The following is a 22,927-nucleotide window of genomic DNA, read 5'->3' on the forward strand; positions in this document are numbered from 1 at the left end:
CCCGCTACATGTACTTTTCTTTTATCTGTACCCACCCCACACTCATTGTTTACCTGTTTATTCACCCCCAGTGGAGTGGGTAGGAACAAGTTAGTGGGTAACCCGCCCCATTGACCATCCCTACAGACCTCAACTATCATATGATCATGATCCTAACATTGCCTTCATAAAATTGAAGCTTTTCCAGTAAGTAAAAACATCATTAAAATTCTATATTTTCTCCAAGGCATTACCAAACAAGACGTGAAAAGATGTAATGAAAGGAGATGCAAGCATTAGATAAGAACCAAACATGGAAATTATTAACCTACCACCTTATAATAAGCACGAGGATTGCAAGTGGATGTTTATGATGAAATACAAGTCAAATGTTTCCCTGAGCAGGTATAATGTATAAACTTATGATATGTCAAAGCAATCACCTTCATGACATTTTTTTAAATAAAAGTATAAAGTTGTATTGATGTGAGGTGCTAAGGAAGCACCGATTACATACAGAATTTACATATCAATAAGCATATCTATAATGATACCTAAACTGTCAAAACTATCAAGATTATACCCTAAAACAGTTGAGCCAAAATAGTGAAACCAATTATTCTTGATGGTATTAAAATCTAGTTCCAACCCATCAAAAGCCCAATCGTTTCTTTCTTTCCAAATGACCCAAAAAATTGGAAGGGGGATGAGTTTAATTGATTTGTTGTTGTTGCCAAGTCCCACCCATGCTAGAAGTTCAATATTGACCGTGTCAGCCATCACCCGAGAAATTCCCAAGAGCTCGAGGATCATGGTCCATAGTTTGTAAGAGGTAAAGCATTCCAGAAGTAGATGTTGACAGTAGCATGACATCTTTTCATCAAGTTAACATGAGGGGAACATTGTGTCCGTTACCAATATTCCACATAGAACACTGAAAAATATCAGAGTTGAGGTTCATGATGTTCTTCCAAAGACTTAAGCTATAATTGCAGCTTTTAATACACGAAAAATCATAGGGGTTACCGTTAAACCATTTGCAATCAATGACCATCTTCCAGAGGCTATCATTTTTGTTCCAGAATCTCCAAATCCATTTCCCAAGTAGAGCTTCATTTAACTTTATCAGTGACCTCAGACCCAAACCACCATCCCTCAAAGGTTTTTTAACTTCCAACCAGTTTACTAGGTGATATTTCTTGCAGTTATCACTGTCACCCCACAAAAAATTACATTGAACCATCTCCAATTTTTTAGCCACTTTTGAGGGAATGTTGAGCACTGATAAGCGGTAAATAGGAAGGTTAAAGAGGGTGCTTTTGATCACGGTCAGTCTTCCTCCTTTGGAAAGAAATTTTTTCTTCCAAATAGATAATTTGTTGTTGAACATATCAACCACCGGTTCCCAGCACCTGCTGTCATTATGCTTGGTGCCCAATGGAACCCCAAGGTAAGTGATGGGCAGTTAAGCCTGTTTGCAATCCAAGACCAAACTGAGATTTTCACTCAGGGTGCAGTTACTCAGTTCCACCAACTCAGATTTGTGCAGATTAATATTCAGACCGGAAACAGCTTGAAAACACAGCAAGATGCATTTCAAGACGATGAGAGATCTTGTGTCTAGTTTACAGAAGATAAGCGTGTCATCTGCGAAAAACAGGTGTGATACTTTTTTTTTTCTCTGTTACCCACAGTGATCTCCCTAATCAGATTCAAAATTTTAGCTCACTCTATGAGTTGATTTAGGGCCTGCATCACGAAAATAAATAGAAGGGCTTGCCTCAGCACTTTTGAGGCTTTGAAAACTGAAGAAGGCCCGCCATTGACAATTATTGAGTACCGCATCTTCCAAATTGTAACCTTCCCATAGCATATAAGCTACTAATATGTTTTTCCCCAAAGCGAGTTCGCCACCAACTGTAGCAGCACCGTCCGCTAAAATTTGTCCTTTTTTAATGCATTTACCCCCCCGAACTTGGGGGGGTTGATGCATACAAGTATTTTTGTTGGAACGTTGATACATAACTAATGGAATGTTTAGAATATCCCCATTGCCCGATAAGATGATTTTGTCAGTATCCGTAGAAACGATCTTCCCCTCGTGTTCGACTATAGCAGGAACCCCCGAATCTAGAGCCACTTGGCGTTCCAACCCAGTTCCAACAATGCACTTCTCCGGCCGAGAAAGGGGAACTGCTTGACATTACATATTAGAACTCTAGCAAAGCTAGAGGAGGTGACACAGATTCTTATCCAGCTTCTCCATTTTGTACCAAAACCAAGTCTCAAGAGCATGTAGTCTAAAAAGTCCCAGTTAACATGATCAAAGGCCTTTTTCCATGTCAAACTTGCATAGAATACCTTTCTTATTGTGTCTAATGACATCATCCACTATTTCATTAGCAATCAGAATGACATCTGCAATTTGTCTCCCAAACACAAATGCATATTGACAATCCCCAATGATGTGGTAAGTGTCTTGAACAATCTTTTAGTCAAAACCTTGAAGAGCAATTTGTATATGCACACAATAAGAGTAATAGATCGAAAATCATTAATGTTCTTTGGTTGGGCTCTTTTTGGGATCATAATAAGAAACGTAGAATTGAGGGATCTAACAAAGGGGCAGTAATTACGGAAGTTGTTGAAGAAATCACTTATATTACCTTTGATGACATCCCAGAAAGTTTGGAGGAATTTGGTGTTAAACTCGTCGAGTCCTAGGGCTTTATCCCATCGCAATCCTTGAGACAGTTTGATGCAGAATCCAAGATCAACTAATATGATCAAAAACCCCGCATATAATGATGCGAAACCCAAGAACAAAACACACAATCCAAAACTCCACACGTAACATTAGCATACAAAAACTTATCTCTAAGTAAACCTTCCGTACTTGACCCGAACTCAACAAAGGAGTGCAAACCAAGATAGTAGGAATAATTGAATTAATTAGAACACCACAAGGTAAACTTTGATAAGTTCAACTTAATTCAAGGAAAATATTGATGAAAACACCACAAGTAGATATCAATTTTATACTCGATAAGAAGGTTGAAAACACCTCTTTAAGGAGCAACTTAGTCAATGGCTAATTAAAGTTAAAAACTTAATTTTATTGATCTCAATTTTTTTCTTATTACAAATAAAAATTAATAACCTATTTATAGTGTAAGTCATATGAATAATAAAGAAAAATAATCTCTCAAATTAAAAGCAAAATTACATACGAAAATAAATATAAAATAAAATAGGAAACTTACAGCAATTAAAATAATTGTTTTATAAAATATGATAGATATGATCTCCTTTACAATTAGAGAAAATATTAATTAATTATGGAGATGATTGAAGAAAGAATTAAGAAAGATTATGATCAATTTGGAAAATGATTAATTGCTTCTATAATCTCCCAAAACCCATGAGATTCAATCTCCCATTAAGGTATGTGATTCGTTTTCTTCTTTCTCTTGATTTCCTACGCAATTTAAGAAGGAAATTCACTCCTTGGCTGATTCTCCCTTTAAAAAGAAATCATTTTCCCTTTCCTTGCTCACATCACAACCCCAAATTTCCTCCTTGGTGAACTTCACTTCAAGTTGATCTCTTTCTCTCTCGTTAAGACTGTTGAAAGAAAGATTGCCCAACGTAGGCCAATATTTAAAGTCTTCATAATACAATTTCTGAAAGTGAGTTTTTGCCCCATCCCTCAAGGTCTCATTGCCTTTGATACTATTATTATCCATGATGAGCTCTTCGACGTAGTTAACTCTTCTTCTATGCTTTGCCAACGTATGAAAGTATTTTGAATTTGTATCACCGTCCTTAAGCCACTTCTCTCCAAATTTTTGTTTCCAAGAGATGGCTTCCATATGAAGTCTGTGAGCCAAATTAGATTTCAAAGAGTTCTTCCTTTCTTTATTCGTGATCGAAAGTGAACAACCCTCTTCTTTTATGTCTAGGACATCAATTTCAGTGAGAATATCATTAATGCACTCCTCTTCTCTTTTGCCTATCATTTTAGCCCAATTTTTTATTTCCAACTTGAGCCTTTTGAGCTTGTGAGCAATTCTGAAACTGATGGTACCAATAACATGTGTTGTTCAAGATGTCAAAAACTAAGGCCTTGAAACTGTCAAGGCAAAGCTATTTGTTGTCAACGCGGAAGGGGATACGGCCCCATTTGACCCCATCCAAGGAGAGCATAATTGGAAAGTGGTCAGAAGTGGGTATGGAAGGTACATTCTAATTGATGTAAATCCAGGAGAAATCACCTCCATGGCGTATGTATGGTCTAAACCAACCACCAAGGGATTGCGAGGGAGAAAAGTATAGTCTAAACTGGATTTGTTTCCAAGATATGCCAAAGTTTGCCATAGGGTATTAGACTAAATCAAGTAAATCATATGTTCCGTACAAAGTACTTGGAGTCGGAGGGAATCACGATTCTCCGAGTATATGTGTTACATAATTGTGACCAAAAACAATGAAAAAGAGAATGAAGCACTTAGAAGATGCCTAGTCAAAGAATCCAAGATAAAAGTACTTGAGAGACTTAAAGTACTTTCTAGAAATTGGATTAGCTCATACGGAGGAGGGCATCTTTATTTCATAGCAAAAGTATGTGACTTGATCTACTAAGACAAACAGAAAAATTAGCATGCAAACATATCTCCACACCAATTGAGCAAAACCACAAGGACGAAGAATAAATGAAGACCTAGCTACAGATAACAAGATTTAGCATCTATGATAGGAAAACTTACAAATGGCTGGACATTACATATGTCATAAGCATGTTACCCATCATAATAGCTCGCGACAAGTTCACCTTTACGGAATCTACTACTTTATGCAATCTACCATAAGATATTACATTACCCAGAGGCAAACCTAAGTAAGGAAATTTATTCAAAAGAATCATTGTATCTTCCTTGATAGCAACCTTGTGAGACAAAGGAGTAAAAAGTAGGATATGTTTGCTAGACAAAGTTTAGAGTCGGTATCCACGGCAACGGCATAGCAAGTATGTGAAATGTTATAGCTCAAAATAATTTAGAAGATTAAGAATTAAATGAAAAGGTCATATGAATTATTTTATGACAAGTCAGTAAATAAAATGCTCACAACCTTTGCAATATGACAATATGAAGCATACGGAAGTAGACAGACACTTCATAAAGGAAAAGTTGGAAAGTGAATTGATTTATACTCCATATGTCTCAACTAATAACCGACTTGTCAAATATGCCAACGAAGAACTCAATAATACGACTTTTCAAAGACTATCTCCAACCTGGGGATAAATATGCATATTCACCAGCTTGATGAGTGTTTGAAGATTTCTGAATCTTTTGTCTTAATATTAGGAATCTAATCCTCTATAGTATATAGATTAGAATATCCCAATTATATGCAGATTGGATTTGATATAATTACTTGCCTATGTATTAAGAAAATCAGTATGCTCCTTCTCAATATATAAGAAATTCAGTTCCTCTCCAACTTCCACATTCGAAATAAGTTTTCATTGACATTCAGAGGAAAAAAGGAGAAAAAGAATAAGGGTATAAGAAAGCATATGATGATTACCTTTTGAAATTGGCATGTACACCGCTCTTTTTCTTTTGTTGTAACATCTGGAACCAAAGATTAAAGATTTCTACGGCAACACCTAGCCTTTGCAATATGTTGAGTGTCAAAGCTGCGTTATAATAAAAAGCATCCGCAATCTGCAAAGAAAAAAGTTTCTTTTAAGCAAAGAATATTTCAGCTTGATCAATGTGTCACCAAAAAGAATTAACTTTCCAAATAGAAAATTTGAAGATAAAAAGACTATGCTAGTGAAGCTATATATATCTAGGGCCTCTTCACTCACAATTGTACATAATAACAGTGTTTGAAATGAATAAAGTATCTCAGAAAGTGAATGACATCCGGAACCATTGGTATCTCATATCAGTCCAAACAACAAGCAAAACCTACCCATTTTTTCGCCCATGTTTTACTAAATGTCTTTTGTTATGTAACAAAAGAGATCCCGGCCGAGAAAATTTTGGACAACCAAGCATGCAAATTAAAACAAAGAAACATACCCAACTAACATATAAAGTCTCCACAACTTGATCTGCTGGTTAAATATATTAACAATTATGTTTCTATGAAAAATTAGGACATTTAGCAATTAAGACTATTCGTATAGCGTGCATTGATCCTTCCAAGATGAACATCCATGGGAGGACAGAAGTAGGCCCAGGAACAACTTGGGCTAAATTTAGTCTGATAAGTGTTCTACTTTTCTGAAATCATTTCTGTTTCTTTTCTTTAAAGAATAGTTTCCAATTTCCAGAAATAAACTAAAATAGATAATATCGTCTTAACTGTTTATATCTTAAACAAACTTAATTTTTTATATCCATATATATCCATATACTTGATTTTATCTCAAAATATATATATATTGTTATTAACTAAAGCTATATTTGGAACAAATAAGTTAGAATAAAGTGCAGTTTAGTAAATGCTCATTTTTATGACACAAATACACTTTGCTATCTTATATTTACCAACTGACCAGAAATAAAGATTGGAAGAGAGAGCTAACTTAAGAAGCACATTACAGAGTCTGTTTGACAGTCTGTCTCCTTTTCAGACATGCAAAGACCTCAATAATGCTTATAACCAACAAACAACAAAGAATACTATGTTTGCTTCAAAAATATATTCTCTCCTCCAGAGTTCTTACCACTTGCATAAGAAGGCATTTTAAGTAGGATTTTTCAGTACGGCGTAACCGGTCAACCGTAATTGTGAGATATGGTTCTACCCAGTGATCCACCTGTCCTTTACAATTCTGAAAAACTACTTCGATTAGCTTTGGAGCTGGTTCAATATCATTATCCTCCACATTTTTGTCAGTCATGAGCTGCATAGCATGGAAAAACAATGAATAGGAAAGGATATCAAAAATAAAGATTGAAGGAATTGTAAAAAGGAACAAAAGTAACCATGCAAAAAATCCTTGCATTTTATGTTGGCAATGCACCTTCTCCAACTTTTTCCTACTCTACACTTTCATCATTGAGAAATACAAAGAAAAGAATGACACCAGATACAACAAGGACAATGGATTGAGTCTTGGCTGGAGGAATACTCCAAATCAACAGAAAGAAAGGCACATAGAACCTAAAGCAAAAAAATGGAAAAAAGAAAAGACTAATATCGTACTCAAGTTAGACAACACATAATGTACTCATAATTTTTTCTTCATTTCGTATGGAGATAATTGAAATAATAAAATCAAAATGGAAGTAAGACTCTTCTCAATATAAACTTGAAGGTTTTCCTAATCTTATCCTACACAACTTTTTTAATCTTCATTAAAGTTAGAACTCATTAGCAACTTTATCATAACTCTTCCAAGAGTATCTTACAGATGAAATCACGCTCCAAAGACCCTGCTGGTAGTCCGGTTCCTTGCATGTAAGAAAATGTGCAGTACCCCTTGATATATAGTTGTCCAGAGGAACCAAAATATCTGGATTTTTACAGCAAATAGTTACTATGAAAATAAATTAAAGACAAGAAGTATGTTGAAACATATAGCATGAAGAAAACAAATTCATCTGCTTCATCGCACAGGTTATAGTTGTTGAACAGTCATCTTTTGTGGAAAAAAAAAAAAGTAGTTTCACTAATGTACATATAGCAAACCCGCTTCTCATTTCCTTAGTGGCTACACCATTATGTCTTGCATATATCAAACCAATTTAATAGACTTTAACAGATTTTTTAAAAAAATAATAGACTTCAATAGATTGTCAAAATCAAGGGAAAATTTATTTTATACAACAGATACACACTGATCTAATATCACATTTCAATTACAACCCTAGTTGAGATTTTCTAAAACTATTAATAAAATGTGCAGTTACCTCAGTGTATACCTGTTATATAAAATAATTTTCAATGATTACAACCTGTCCTGCGTGGGAAACAAGTTGTGGAACAATATGCACCTTATCGGTTCTTTTCAGGAAAAAAAGATTCAACTCTTTAGAGATAGATAGAGATTCTATGAAACTCCTGATAACTAACTGCATAGGTGCAAATAGAACAAGAATAGAAACCAAGAAACCATTAAAAGCATTTGCTCCTTCATAATGCAGATAAAAGCAATCAGATTGTTAGCCAGATGGCCAAAGTAGTCAGAAGCATCATTATTCCCCCACATCATCATCCTTTTATAGTGTTATAAATACACCTACCAACATTATCTATGGAAGCACCAAAGCTCAAATAACAATTTAAATAATGAAAACACCAGTATCTAGTCAAGCAACAAATCCCTTGGATAATCTGGTATATCCTATGAAATGTGAAACAACTATAAAAGCAGACATTTTGCAGCAACAAACCAAATCATACTTGGAAAGAAGTCGATGGCCCAATCTACTAATGCTTCCATCATTAGCGGCCAGAGAGTCCACATATCCAAAGTTATTGTTGGCGAGAAAAAAGTCATATATGACACGATCTCCAAAACTTCTTCAAACACCTCTGCAAAATTAAATTAGATTTTTATTATAGAATCAGAATCTCAACTATGAAGTACTATTAGGACTCATACATCCCCCTCCCAAATTTCCACTTTGATAAGAGTTCTTCAGCTGACTCCCACAGATTCTTAATTGGGAGTTGTCCTGTGGATGAGTTGCCAGTAACATTTTTAGGTGTTTCAAACAAAACTAAAATCATCCATTCACACGCCAATTTGCCAGGATTGTATTTTATACATTATTAATGGCAATTTTTTCTCCAAAAAAAATGGAAAGTTAATTCACAGATATCAACATTTATAGTAACTCCTCAATGTAAATTCAAGTGGATCTTGTAAATTCCACATCAGAAATGCCATATATATATATATATATATATATTGTCAAATACATTTGACGATACTTTAAGTAAAAATAATTAAAAATCTATTAGAGTTTTGACAAGCATACTGGCTCCTATAAACATACTGCTCAATAAATCATCGGGAAACTTCTAGGGAAGAAGAGATGGAATAACATTTACCATGGAGCATTCCCTTGAAAAGCATACTGATGTGCACTTTAAAGAATGAAAAGGAAGATTTAATATTTTGCTCAAAGAATGAACGGTCAACTTGCACAGAGAGAGAGTGAAGTTTTCACTATCGCTCAATACAGTTTAAGAAAGGGTGAAGTTAGAACAAACTAAAAAATACAAGGCATGAATCAAGTAGATCTATGTAAATTGTTCAAGTTACACTAAACAAGACCAAAAAAATATATTACAAACAGGACTCTGGCTGCACCAAGACAAAAACATTTTGATGCAAAAAGTATGCCTTCACTTGCTGTAGTTAACACAAACTACTGTCAGATACTAGTATTTATAACCGATCTACGAAATCTTATGAAATGTTGCAGCCAGTTTTAGTGTTTGCTAGGATAATTGTGGGATTATATATAATATAATTGCTTTTAAGGGGAAGTGGTTAGTATCTCAAATCATTGTTTGATTATTAGAAAATGATGCTTTTACAGTCCAAAAAATGGAAAAAATGGATTTCTATCCCCTTAATGATCAGTATAACATTTATAGGGCACAAAGGAGTCACTACCACACCTCTATCAAAGAGGAGAACAAACAGATCAACAAAATCAAGCCCACAATTTAGCGTGACCCTTGTACAAAATAAAAGGGGCACTAGGCCAATGCCCATAAACAGAAATAAAAAGGGGAGCATGGATCTTCAAGGGCTCTATTGCATCTCTCCTTTCAGGTGACCTAGAAGGCTGAAAGGGGAAAGCAGACAAGATCCTTTCTATGTATTTGTTGTCCATGCTGCTCAGAAACTCAACAGAATGAGTGAAATCCTAAGACAATTTAATGACCTAGGCAATAAGTTTGTAAATAGTCAACAGCAAACTAAATGGCTTAAGCTCCTTGAGGCATAAAGCCCTTTCCACCTGAAGAATAAGCACCAAGAAGAGAACATACTACCTAGAATTGAAGCAGAATGAACAAAGACCTTAGATGATTCAATCTATATATTTGTTGTGCGTGCTGCTCAGAAACTCAACAGAATGAGTGAAAACCTAAGACAATTTAATGACCTTGGCAATAAGTTTGTAAATACTCAACAGCAAACTAACTGGCCTAAGCTCCTTGAGGCATAAAGCCCCTTCCATCTGAAGGATAAGCACCAAGAAGGAAGAGCACAAACTACCTAGAACTGGAGCAGAATGAGCAAAGACATTAGATGATTCAGAATCCTGTATTTAATAGTAGAAAATATATGTATTAAAAAATTTCCATAACAAATACTAGGGCTTTGGCAAATCACAAGGGTTCAAACCGTAATGAAGTTCCTCCTCAATATAGAAAAGCTCTAAAGCATCCACTATAGACAATTTCCAAGCATAAATACTTTAACCCATCCAATCAAGGTCTCCAAGTTTCAGTGCTAGAATCCAACCATCCAACTCTCTGGCAGTTTGCCTCAGCTACACACTTTCTTTCACCTGCCACCAGCTTAAGAATGAAATTTTTCTAAGGGTTGGGAAGTCAACCAGTGGAAATTTTTACCCCTTTTCTTCATCCGCATAATCCAGACCACTTCCTCCAAAAAGTTCTCCCCTAACAACAATAATTTGGAAAGGTTCCATTTTTGCTTGATATCAGCTTTCTTTCTCCTCAATCAGAAGGTTGTTATCAGGATTATCATTCAAAACAATCAATTTATTCCTCCAAACAACAACATTCCAAAAACCTCCTAGCTCCATTCGTTCACCTCCCTCTTGATATGCATAAGCCCATGAGAAACTTGAATCAGCATGACCAATTGCTCTCTAGTATTCACAAAAAGTAGACAATAAGTCCACCAAACCATCAACATGCAGCCACATGTCCTCAACAGACAAGGGGAAATGCCAAAAAAAAAGTCCGTTTGCCACTAGAGTCAGGCCATGCTCAAAAAACCATCTTCCAATGAAATATCATGAACGTTAAGCTCATTGTGACCATACTCCTCAGCAAAGAACCATCATGAGTTCATAAGAAACTGAAACCTCCCCTTTCATACTACGTGAATTAAAATGTGATACCTTTCGAATGACCAAATTATTAACTATTGCATCTCTTCTTGGAAAGTCAAACAAATGAAACCACCTTATCGCTTTCACATTCCAAACACACTTCATAAGAAATCAACATCAACCCCACTTTAGTTCGCCTAAAGGCAAAGTACATGTCCTTCCCACTTACTCAGTGCCCCTATAACATAACTGGAATCATGATGCCTCTCATGTTCCATGACATGATATGATTATTCATGGGGTACGGCATAAGACTTATCGAAGCAAAGGGCAAAAGAATAATATACCTGAGAGATTGATTTCCTAATGCCTCAGTGAATCATGTTTGCCCCATATTTTGTATCCCAATCACTCTGAGGAAGACCATATTACTATGGAAAATAATATTTCTCGTGCAAAAGAAATAAACAAAAAATTACCAGTACATAACCTATTTTATTAACTATTCACAAAAGATAAAAATAAATATAAGCTTAGGCCTTAGAGTTCTTTGGCGACTGATTTGAGTTCATAAGATTCCTCAACATTATCAAGAGCCCTTCAAATCTTTTGAAGAAAACGTAATAACTCAACAACAAAAACTTACAGTAGGAAGAAGAGAAATTTTGGGTTTTTGGGTAAGATAGATTAAGAAAGTTATGAAATATTTTATATATCACATGCAATCCTTTTTTTCAAAAGATTATGGGTGCATTTGGAAACTAAAAAATTATTAGTTGTCTTCCTTGCTTCCCAAAAAAGCAAATTTGTTACTTCGTTGTTTTCCTCAATAAACCAAATATGCTATTAAAATTGAAATTTTTTATTTAAAAGAATTGTGAATGTATCTCCAAGTACAAGTTTGCCAAAAGTATGGTATGGTATCGGAAAAAAGCAACCCCAAAATGCAAAACTAAAATGCGTCTTAGTAGTAACAAACAATGCCCGTAAAGCATAATGCATACCTTGGCCATCAATTGTCAATATTTTTTTTAAGAATAAAAAGAAGACCATGCATACCTTGGCCATCAGTTGTCAACATCTTGCGCATTATCGGAAGCAAGGTTGGTTCTATTTGCACAAAAAGATGAGGGAGCCTACTAACTGATTCAAGAATTGTACTTATAGCACGCAAACAACCAACTGCAGCCAAAGCACCAGGATCATCAGCTTCCTCATCAGCCTCGGCCGTGTTCATACACCTCCAAAATGCAGCTGCCTGAAGATGAAGAAGATAGTGAAAGCTTCAAGAAGGTATGGTCAAACTCCAAAACAGAAACATACGAGGAATATGAGAAAAAAAATTTTACCAGATTCTGACAGAGTCCCAAAGCATAAGGTGCCATCTCCTCTCCAAACTTGTCTACAATAGTTTCTAGTGTGAATACGAGATCCTCATTCTCAACTTCATTCATAAGTTTAAAAAACTCTGCGGAAAACAACAATATTAACTTACTAAGTAAAAGATTATCTAAAAATGAAGGTTTAATAATTCTTCACAATTCATGAAACAAGATAAGAAAAAAAACAAACCATAGTGAGAATAATAAAGTGGATCCACAAACAAACAGATAGACCAAATTCCAATAACCTCCTCCACACAAGTATAAAGTATAGCATAAGAAGCATTTTAGATAACACATAAAGAACTTTTTAGACCCATTTACCATCAAGTAATTGAGGAAGAATTGGCCGGATCTCATTCAAATCTGCACGTTGAACAGAGTTCACTCTTAGTCAAAGCACATGTATCTAGATCTACAGTGCCTTAGATTTAAATAATGACATTAGGACTGGAAGAAAAAGCTATGTGACAGCAATGAGATAACATTGTAATGGAACTGCAATTAGATTATGGTATTTGGTTCACAATTAGGAATAATTTATTACATCATCATTTTTATGTTTGGTTCACTAGAATGAGATGCTAAATAAAACTGTAATAAGTTGAAAATAATTGTAATAGCCCTATCACTACAACTAATAATGCATCTAGATACTAATAAAACTTTTCCAATATTACATGTCAAATTAATAAATTCCATTTTTCTAATAAATGACATTGTGAATAACTTTCAATAATGTTATTAAAGTTTAATTATGTAATTTAAGATTTTAAATTCAATATCAATCTTGTAATTAAATGTCTCATCAAACAGATTCTTTATTTGAACACTAACATTTCAGCAGCATACTCAACATTTTAAAAAGCTAATTTAATAATTTATAGAAGTTCTATGGTGTAATTTCAAAATCAAAAGAACTAATACTTGATTCTAGATAACTTGTAAGTTGATGTTGGTTTTTATGTTGGTGGTTCTCTAAATTGTTTAAATTACAAGGATATCTTTGTTTTTTTTCTTTTATAAAAGGTTAGGGTTGAAATGATCCAATACGAATACAGGAATTATAAGTCGGGCATCATTCATGACCCCTTAGTAATGAATACTAATCCAAAATATCCTCTAATATAACCAGTCTATGGAATTCAGTCAACCCAATAAAAAAATGGACTCATCATAGCTACTAAGAACCCTGCTTATTCCACTTACGTATGCATTTGCTTTATTTTCCATTCAAATCTGATATTAGTTTAATATAAATTATTAAAGCATAATTTATTAAGTCATGCACATACCTCTACATGCCTCAACAAATGAACGCAATGCGAAAACTGAATCCACACGAACAGGAAGTTCTGGATCACGCAAACCAGAAACAACACTATGCAGAGCTTTACGGAAATTGTTCTGGTCTGAGAAATTGATGTGGGCATATTGCCCTGCCACCCATGCAGCCTGATGTGCACCACAAGAAGATTTTTGTAAGTACACCAAAACAAGATCCAAGGGCTCTTAATATTCTAGTAGAAATATTATAAAAAATCAAAGATTTCCTAACATGTCCATTTGTAACTCTGGAAGCATTCAAATTCCAACATCAAATAACTAAACATAAGTTCCAACAAGGATTAAGTAACAGGGCAGTTAAAGAATCCACAAGACCATATGGGAAGAAAGGCCATAAAATTTAAAACAAGCATGCATATGTATTAGTCACAACCTTGGCCCTAAGATGACCAACCGGACTGTTGAACTCAGGGAAAACATGTTGCACTAACATACGCTCCAATTCAGCCTTGTAAGGATCAGTTTGTTTCAGTTTATCACAAAGAGCTCCAATAGCAAGCAATGCACCATCCTTTTGACGATAAGGCTTATATTCCACAGGAGCTTCATCATACCTAAAACAAAAAAATAAATATGAGAATGGCAAACAAATAGAACCACCATTACATCCCAAAACTCGTAAATGCTACTTCCTATAGACCTTGGTGGTTAGTATACCTCTTAAAAATCTCCACAATGAAGTGAATAAACTTTGGAAGATTTTCTTTTCCACGTTTCCGAACAAGCTCACTAACAAAGTCCATGGAAGCAGTTCTTGGACTGTATAAATCTTCAATTATATCTGCAACATGGAAATCATATGCATAAATCATGCTGGCACATCGAAGATCCTTGAAGCAATCAAGAAGCATCTAGAAAACCTACCGTAACCCTTCCTTACATACTCATGTGGATCTTCATCCCAAAGCTTTTGATCGTTATCATTAAAGCACATTAGAGGAAAAACTATCTCAAAGAGAAGAACATCCAGTCGAGGTTGCAGCAAATTATACATGCTATTCTTTGAGATACTGCACAAAAATAATAATTAGGGGATAAATTTTCTCCTCAGAAGTCAGATAAGTATATGCATATTAGAGCACAAATGTAAGAACGATTCCCATTACAGTAAGAAAGAGGACTATTTTCTTACAATGATAAATTTTCTTCTAAGTAGCATTCTTTCTTAAAATCTATCCATCATATTCATAATATAAGCGCAATTACTTTCTATTGAAAAAAACAAAAGCAACAAATGGACGTGTTCTTAAAGTATCTAATAACAAGGCACCAACGGAATGCCACCATTTACAAGATAGGAATTTTACAACACAATCACAATGTCATAACTCCACTAAGTTCTCAGCAGAAGAAAGAGGATGACTGACAAATAAAAACTAAAAGATCTGGAACTTTAAATCTCTAACTCCACCAGCTCAAAAAATAATACTTTTGTTTATAGAAAGAGAAATATTATTTGGAATAGGATAGATCAAATGCATAAAAGACAAAACAGTAAAAACTGCCAATGGCAACAAAATGATCACTTCCCAATTCAAATGAGGCTCGGAAATTGCTAAATAACGATACTTTAAATGAGCTTTGGCCGACAAGGTCGCAAAAAACGTTACCTTTTCCTACAGCTCATGAAACAACAACTAATGGTCTTGAAAAATCTTGCGATTCCTCTCAAGTCATACATCACAAGCCACTAAAAAAAGCCCCAAACAAAAGTGTTCACCACCTTCCTAACACTTTCTCCACAAAAACACAATCTCATAAAGCTTTCAACCATAGAAGCCCCTAATATTAAATCAAAATGGCTACCAGGCTTTGTTAGGCCCGGACTTGAAGCATCTTATTAGTGTTGAGCCTTCGATAAATGATTGTCCAACCAAAACACCCTTACCTATGAGGGAACCTAAATCTTCCAAAAGTTTTCTTAGCAACAAATGTATTGGCCCATAGGTCCCAGTGACAAAGTTCTCGTATCTAGCTTAGCATTTAGGAGAATCTGCTCTAATAGGCTTAGGAGGTTGAGCATGTCATGAGTCTTCCTATCAGATAAGTTAAGACGAAAATGAAGCTCCAAGCTCCCCCTCCCTTTATGTTGAATGTAAAACCTAAGACAGGAGCTTTTTGTATAGATGATAGGTTGTACAGTCGTGGGAACTAGCTAGCCAAAGGTTGATCCCCAATCCATATATCCCCCCAAAACAGCACTTTACAACCATCTCTTCGTTTTAGGTGGGTAAATGGAACAAATAATGGATGTGCGTGGGAGATGGCTTTCTACGGTCTCCTGTGAGAAATGGATCCTCTTCCTAAAATATTTAATCCATCTCTACGACCCCTATAAATCCTATTGACCACTATGTGCTACAAAGAGATTAGCTCATGTGAGAAGCACCAAAGTCTTCTAGCCAATAAAGATGAATTTTTTTATCTACAGTTCTTAATACCCAACTCCCTTGAGGAAAAACAATACCCTCAAAACCCCTTTGTTGCTTTACTTCCAAATAACTACAAAATAACTAGGGATAAAACAAATACTTTTTTGTCCTCCTATCTCCCAAATACACCCGCTAGTGATCCTATTGTTATCCACTATAAGTTAAATCCAAAAAGGAAAATAGCCATACACCATAGATACATTTACAAATAAACCATGAAGTAGTTAAAGGAAAACAAGAAATAAGTCTTTTCCTCTTGTAACCCAAATATCTTCCCAAGTACAAAGCTATTGCCACTCTTCCTATTGTCACCAACTAAACATTAAACCAAAAGGTCATGCACCACAGATAATTAGGAGTACCATAATTTTAAATCAAATAACTTTTCTAATAGAGTAATGAAAACATGAGTTTTAACCAATAAAATTGAGAATCATAAAATTTAAGTTATTTTCTTCTTCATTTATAGTACACGAAAATTTTGGTACTTTCAAATTTTTTATGGTTTCCTTTTCTTCTATTCTTTAAAAAAAAATGAGTACAACTTCCTCAATATGGTCTATGTTGTTCAACTTCCTCAATATGCAATTGGCGATAGTTGGTTCTGTTGTCTATGAATTATGGGCTTGCATGGCATCACGAGATAGAAAAGGAAAAAGAAAGTTATTTCTCCCATCTTTTTAGCTACTTTATAGATCATTTGGAACGATAGAAACAGAGGAGCAATCTCTTTCGTTTAGGATATGATATTTAGTTCAGTACCCTATTGTTGTCCAAGGGTCACCTGTTCATCTGAAAAAAGATTTAGGGACTTAATTTTGTCATCAAGGCCTCTTATAAATATCACATTTTTATTTTTGCATATGAGTTAAACCTTTGCTCTTTATTGTCATTTTCATTCTATATTTTCGGGAGAAAAAAAACTAAATTTTATAGTCTCCCTTAAAAGAGTAAATACATTTGCAATCTAAACCTCCATCTTCATACACAAGTGAGACCCCCTTAGTTTCTTGTGAAATTATCTCTTTTTTTCTTAACAAAATCAAATATCTTCCCAACAAACAACCCAATTATACTACAAAGAAAACTATGCAGCTGAAAAAAAAAGATAGAAAAGGATATATTATGAGTGACTACATTGCACACCTGTTACTTAGATATTGAAGGATAAGGTTGGTAACTCTATCGGGTAAATAGCCTCCAACACGAATGATATTCAACAAATTTAAGTGGCACTCTAAAATCTTCCCAGCATAATTCTTCTGAAACATTTGGGCAAAAGCTCTATTCTCTGGATTTTGAAGTTTCAAATCTCCAAACCTATCATGTAAATGAGAAATAAAAAAACATTTAAGCCCATGAGCCAAAGCCTGTAATAGTCAAAATTATTCCATTTTACGAGACTTACCTAGTATATAGCCTATTTAGAATGTGAACAGTCCATTTCTTGACCTTCCACCAACCCCATGATTTCCTTAGCTCAGGGTCTGCAGGTTGGCCTTCTAAGGGAACAGGCCTCTCTAAAACATTTAAGAAAAGAATCATCCAAGCATTGAACACATTTTGATCAAATAACTGCTTTGGAAGCTCCAACTGAAAAGCACAAACAAGAACCCAACCAAAATAAAATGAATCAAATTACTTCAAAACTGATAAAATGTCAAAAGCTAAGATGTGTAAATTACTGTATCAGAATGTTCCAAACTTCAAAGTAAAATTTTTGCATTCATGGAGAATAATATATCAAACTAAAATACCTTTATCTCAAAAAGTATATATATATCAAACTAAAATGAATCAAACTACAGACTGATGCATGAACTAGTGTTCGCACTATTGCTCAGATGGGGCAAAATATTAAGCTTTCATATCTTCACTATTGACATCTTTCAACAAGTGTTACAGATAATTGAGTTTCAAAATAAATAAATAAAACAAAAAAAAAGAATTTCAATGGTCATATTTCTTTAATCAACATTTACTTTTTGCAGAAATGCAACCAAAAAAAAATGAAATAGGAAATTGCCTTCAAGACTGAATGAGAATAAACATTTTTTTGAGATAAATGAATGAGAATAGACCATAGCATGGGCAATATCAGGTTCTCTAAACAAATCCAAGACTATAGAGAACCCGAAGAAAAGGATAACAAAAGATTGTTGGAATTAGCAAAAGTCTACCCGTTAACCTCTGTGACTTACATAAATGGAAGACCAGAATATTTTACAAATAAGCTTGATCAAATCTGCTATATCCAAGGAAGGGTCCACTATTTGGACAAGCCTGCTAAATATATTTAAAAGGTGAGGAAATGTCTCCTCAACAATTCGATAAACTGGAGTCCTTTCGTCATCTGATTTAAACCTATAAAACAGTTAAAGAGTTTATTCAGTATATAAGAAACGAATTTCTGTAACAGAATTTTACAAAAGAAAAAATTAAAATCTAAATAGAGTTCATTGAAAACCAGAATGTCCATGGAGTATCAGACAAGATAGCTTCTTCTGAATGCCCAAATCAAAAATGAGATAACTGCACCCAGAAAAGCTACCACAGTACTTCCTCTGAAATACTGAGTCCACTTTCCTAGAATGCTGCCCAAAGCAAGCACAAGCTCACAAGTATACTAACGCATTCCTTCCTCGATGACTGGAGAGAATGCATGCACGCATATAACACATAAAATTAATGAAAAATTAAAGAACAAAAAGATTTTAAAAGAAAATATCATCATTTGGAATCTTCTCTAAATAAGACGAAAAGGAGAGAAAGAATACATCAAACTAGGGAAAATTAAAAATATTTTTAATCCAATTTGACATGCTCCAGTTTGGATGTGTCCGAGGCAGCAGTCCCTTAGGCTTCAAATTGAAACAAGTTTTGAAGTGGGACAAACAACAATATCCCATTCATAATTACACTAATGGAAGGAAGCTCCACCTTTCCAGCCTTCATAAGGGTCTTAAAAAAGTTCTTATTCTATGAAAAAATTAGTTTTCTTCATGTTAAGAATTTGCATGAGCATAAATCATCATAAAAAAAGCATAAAAAACCATAACATATTCATCGTATAGACAGTTTGAAGAAATAAACTTTGGGACAACTAACAATGGCAATGGAACATGTCCAAGGAAACATGCTCCTGCATATACAATTAAAGACAGAACAAAAACATGTGCTGTGCCAAGAACCTGCAGCAATCAATTCCAAAAGACTAGATCTTATTGCCAACACGTATTTTTGCTTTTCTCATAAGAAAAATATATTGACATATATATATGGACGATGCTAACAAGCTGTGTGTTGATAAAATGATAACAAATTCAAGAACTTTTTGGTTTCAAAACCATTGTCAGCATCAACCATAAATGTTATTAGGAACTAACTACCATAATGAATTCTTAAGTACTTATATGTAGGTGAAAACAAAGATACAACAAAGACTCAGCAGTTCACTTACTCATATTTTCTGGAAAGAATTCGCAATACAAACAAAGCTCCATAAACTTGCTGATCTTGTAAGTTGCTCTTCACCCAATCTAGAAGATGGGGCCACTGCTCAGGATAATCAGAATGAATAACTGTCTTGAGGCACTCACCCAGCTGCACCCTGCACATGCGATAATTTGATATGACCAAAGTTGAGATAAGAAGAGGCAGTTAACAAATACAGTAAATCTTCACACACCCAAAAATGTTCTCCAGATCTGAAAACAAAATACAAATGTAAGCTCCATAATTTTGCTTTTTGAGTTGCTTTTTTTTCTCAAACACGATCTTTATTTCCTTTTTCCAAAACTTTCAATTGGAAAAGACAACAACACTTGCTTCCAAGGCAAGCCAAAAAAAAACAGCTAATGAATTTTAATTGCTAACCTTATACACATAACTTACGAAAATATTACACTAACAAATTTCCTGGAATATAATAGAATCATATTGATTATATTCTTGTATATCCTCAAAGGTGCTGTTAACAAATATTTGTGATATACAACATCATCAACAATATCCTGTGGAAGATAATTCACCAAAGTATATTTGCTTTCAATAAGAAGTCCTCAATCAGAAAACTAAAAGAAACTCCTTTAGAAATAATTTTTTTCCTCAAAGCATTACTAAACAGAGTCCTAAGGAGGTATATCTATTTTCAAATCGCAACACATACCCATCCATAAACATCCACTGTGGTGCATGCCAGCATATACAGCACGGATCAACATAATTCAACCTCGATTCACACTATCTGGATTTTCTATGTAAACTTAACTGACTGACTCGCTCCAAACCAACTTCCCTTACAATGTTCAAACATATGAAGAGGTACACACAAGGGTGGAGTGGAATAACTGCCCTCAGTGAAATTTAAATTTAAATATAAACTGTAATGTATAAGTACTTATTTTTTCAATTAGTTTACTAATTTTTCACTATATAGAAAGAAAATGTTAGACATGCATGCATATTGCAATATATATCAGATAGGAGGTTATAAAGGATTAAAAGCTAGCTGTTACAATGCTTGGACAGCATAAAATTAGATGATTTTAGAGATAAGAGAGTGTGGAAACCTGATGTGGGGAAAGGTTTCTCTGTGAGGTCTATGTACATGGTTTTGTGTAAATGGGATAATTGCAGACATAGCGATAGTGCTCCCTTCAAACAGATATGGAAGAGTAAAGCTCCGCCTAGAGTGGCTTTTTTTACATGGGAAGCTACAAAGGAATGCATTTTAACGATTGATATACTTAAAAGAAAAGGAATCACGTTGGTCAACAGATGCTTCCTTTGCAAATCGGCTAAGGAAAGCTGCAATCACTTACTGTTGCGGTGTCTGAAGACCTACAATTTATGGACTTCTGTGTTTGGGCTGTTGGGGTTGAATTGGGTTATGGCTGAGAATGTGAGTAATGAATTGTGGGCTTGGACGGGTTTGTATAAAAAAAATTGGCATTTATTTCTAATTTCATTTACTATTTTTTGGGTTGTGCGGAAGGAAGGGAACGCGAGAGCGTTTGAGAACAATGAGACTAATTTTACATATGTTAGAGATAAATGGATACATACTTTTGGATCTATTTTACTTGGTCATGACATTAATGATGGAGAGGATCTGGGGATGGTCATGAACCATTTAATTGACTTGTAACTAGTTTATGTACTTGGGTGATACCCTATTGGTATCTTTGTAAATAATATCTTTTCTCTTTTATTTTAAAAAAAAAGATTAAAAACTAATGGCTTTTTCTAAGATTTTATTGGTTGAATTTACCACTGATAATAAAATTTATTAACCAATATATTATTTTTAGAGAAACTACTATTACTGCCTTTTAAAAATTTCCCTCAATAAATTTGCTTGTATAGTAGAAAATGTTTAGATCCTCCCTACTACACGTGCATAGGTAAATGAACAAAACATGTATAATTATAAACTCTGAAGCACTGACTCATTATTTGGCTACCAATTACAGCAAATATCAGTTTCTCTTCAACCATAACCAACAATACAATATCACAGCAGAAAAGCAATTAAGCGTTGCGTTTGGAAGTACATAAAAAAACTGTACCTCAACAAGGGGGGAACTTGGGCAACAAATACAAGAATGTGATCCCTCACCATGTCTTTATCACTCTGTGAGATCTTCTGCTGCTCACCTGCGTCATCAAATAGCAATAAATCATTAGCGTTAGATAAGAACAATAGCAAAAGAAGCTTTTCCGTATATGAATTCTGATGATCAGTAATACTTACCAGGATCATGCGGTGACCAGTTCTTGGCAATAAAGTTTTTGAAATGGATACTAGCAACTTGTCGCACTTCCATATCACAATTATTATCTACGATGATCTGCAATAGCCTAACCAGATGCTGTGGAGCATACTGAAACTGCACAACGTACAAGCAAAACGAAACAAAATAATCGATAGAGTGGATTAGTTCGATAAATACACAAAACCAATCCAGAAATACCAAGCAAGTTCCTTTTTTTATTTAACTATTTGTCCGCCTAAGTATCGATTCTAAATGATCAGCCAATTATAAGCGATAAAGTAACAGAATTCTGATGACGAATAACCATTGAGACCCTCAGGAAAGCTAGCAACAGAGTTTCGAGCAAACTTAACAATCAACTGATCTATCAACAAGATTAAAAAAAAAAAAAACTAATACGAAATCAAGCAACTTAGGACAAAAACTAAGAAGTCAACAAAGAAAATAAGATTAACCTGATTGAGACTTTGCTCGGCGGCTTTGCGTTCATCTGGATTGGGGCTTAGAGCTGCCCGGAGGATGACAGCGAGGCTAGGTAGATCCATATCCGGATCAAGGATCCAAAAACACGATTAAGACTTAAGAAACGGATAACTGGAGACGATCAGAGTCTACCTAAACCCTAGTTAGAGCTCAATTGAGCTAAGCGGTGCGTCTTCCTAGGGTTTAGAGAGAGAATGACAGCGAGAGAGAGGAGTGAAGGTTGCGGAGAAATGCAGCTAGAATTCAGAGGGTATTTAAAGTACTAGGGTTACAGTTGTTTTAACCGTATACTTTCATGGACTTAGGTAATCAGGTCCCGGGACTGTTTCCTCACGCGCGGTTCGAGAACCGTAAAATAGTGCCCGCACTGCCTTTCTTGCCCCCGACCAACTGATTCACCATAAAACGGCATCGTTTGGAGGCACTTTATTACCAATTTTGTTCTAACCATGTTTTTC

At 34.7% G+C, this 22,927-nt stretch overlaps 1 protein-coding gene across 1 annotated transcript in view; it reads right to left on the reverse strand.

Annotated features, from left to right (window-relative positions):
• Nucleotides 1-22,725, reverse strand: part of LOC110815022 (ARM repeat superfamily protein) — a 36,470-nt gene extending 13,745 nt beyond the window's left edge. Inside the window, exons 1-18 of the mRNA XM_088216608.1 lie at nucleotides 22,442-22,725; nucleotides 21,965-22,100; nucleotides 21,780-21,867; nucleotides 19,670-19,819; nucleotides 18,411-18,573; nucleotides 17,618-17,802; nucleotides 17,356-17,529; nucleotides 14,642-14,787; nucleotides 14,435-14,558; nucleotides 14,151-14,331; nucleotides 13,726-13,885; nucleotides 12,755-12,796; nucleotides 12,398-12,516; nucleotides 12,108-12,306; nucleotides 8,407-8,538; nucleotides 7,413-7,516; nucleotides 6,725-6,904; nucleotides 5,572-5,711 (exon numbers count right to left, since the gene is read on the reverse strand). Of these exons, the coding sequence (XP_088072734.1) occupies nucleotides 5,572-5,711; nucleotides 6,725-6,904; nucleotides 7,413-7,516; nucleotides 8,407-8,538; nucleotides 12,108-12,306; nucleotides 12,398-12,516; nucleotides 12,755-12,796; nucleotides 13,726-13,885; nucleotides 14,151-14,331; nucleotides 14,435-14,558; nucleotides 14,642-14,787; nucleotides 17,356-17,529; nucleotides 17,618-17,802; nucleotides 18,411-18,573; nucleotides 19,670-19,819; nucleotides 21,780-21,867; nucleotides 21,965-22,100; nucleotides 22,442-22,531 (2,513 nt within the window). The 5' untranslated portion in view covers nucleotides 22,532-22,725. The remainder of the gene's footprint in view (nucleotides 1-5,571; nucleotides 5,712-6,724; nucleotides 6,905-7,412; nucleotides 7,517-8,406; nucleotides 8,539-12,107; nucleotides 12,307-12,397; nucleotides 12,517-12,754; nucleotides 12,797-13,725; nucleotides 13,886-14,150; nucleotides 14,332-14,434; nucleotides 14,559-14,641; nucleotides 14,788-17,355; nucleotides 17,530-17,617; nucleotides 17,803-18,410; nucleotides 18,574-19,669; nucleotides 19,820-21,779; nucleotides 21,868-21,964; nucleotides 22,101-22,441) is intronic.
• Between the last annotated feature and the right edge of the window lie 202 nt (nucleotides 22,726-22,927).

The sequence above is a fragment of the Carica papaya genome, chromosome 3, assembly GCF_054855325.1.
Source record: "Carica papaya isolate Zhongbai chromosome 3, ASM5485532v1, whole genome shotgun sequence".
In the NCBI taxonomy this organism is placed as follows: domain Eukaryota; kingdom Viridiplantae; phylum Streptophyta; class Magnoliopsida; order Brassicales; family Caricaceae; genus Carica; species Carica papaya.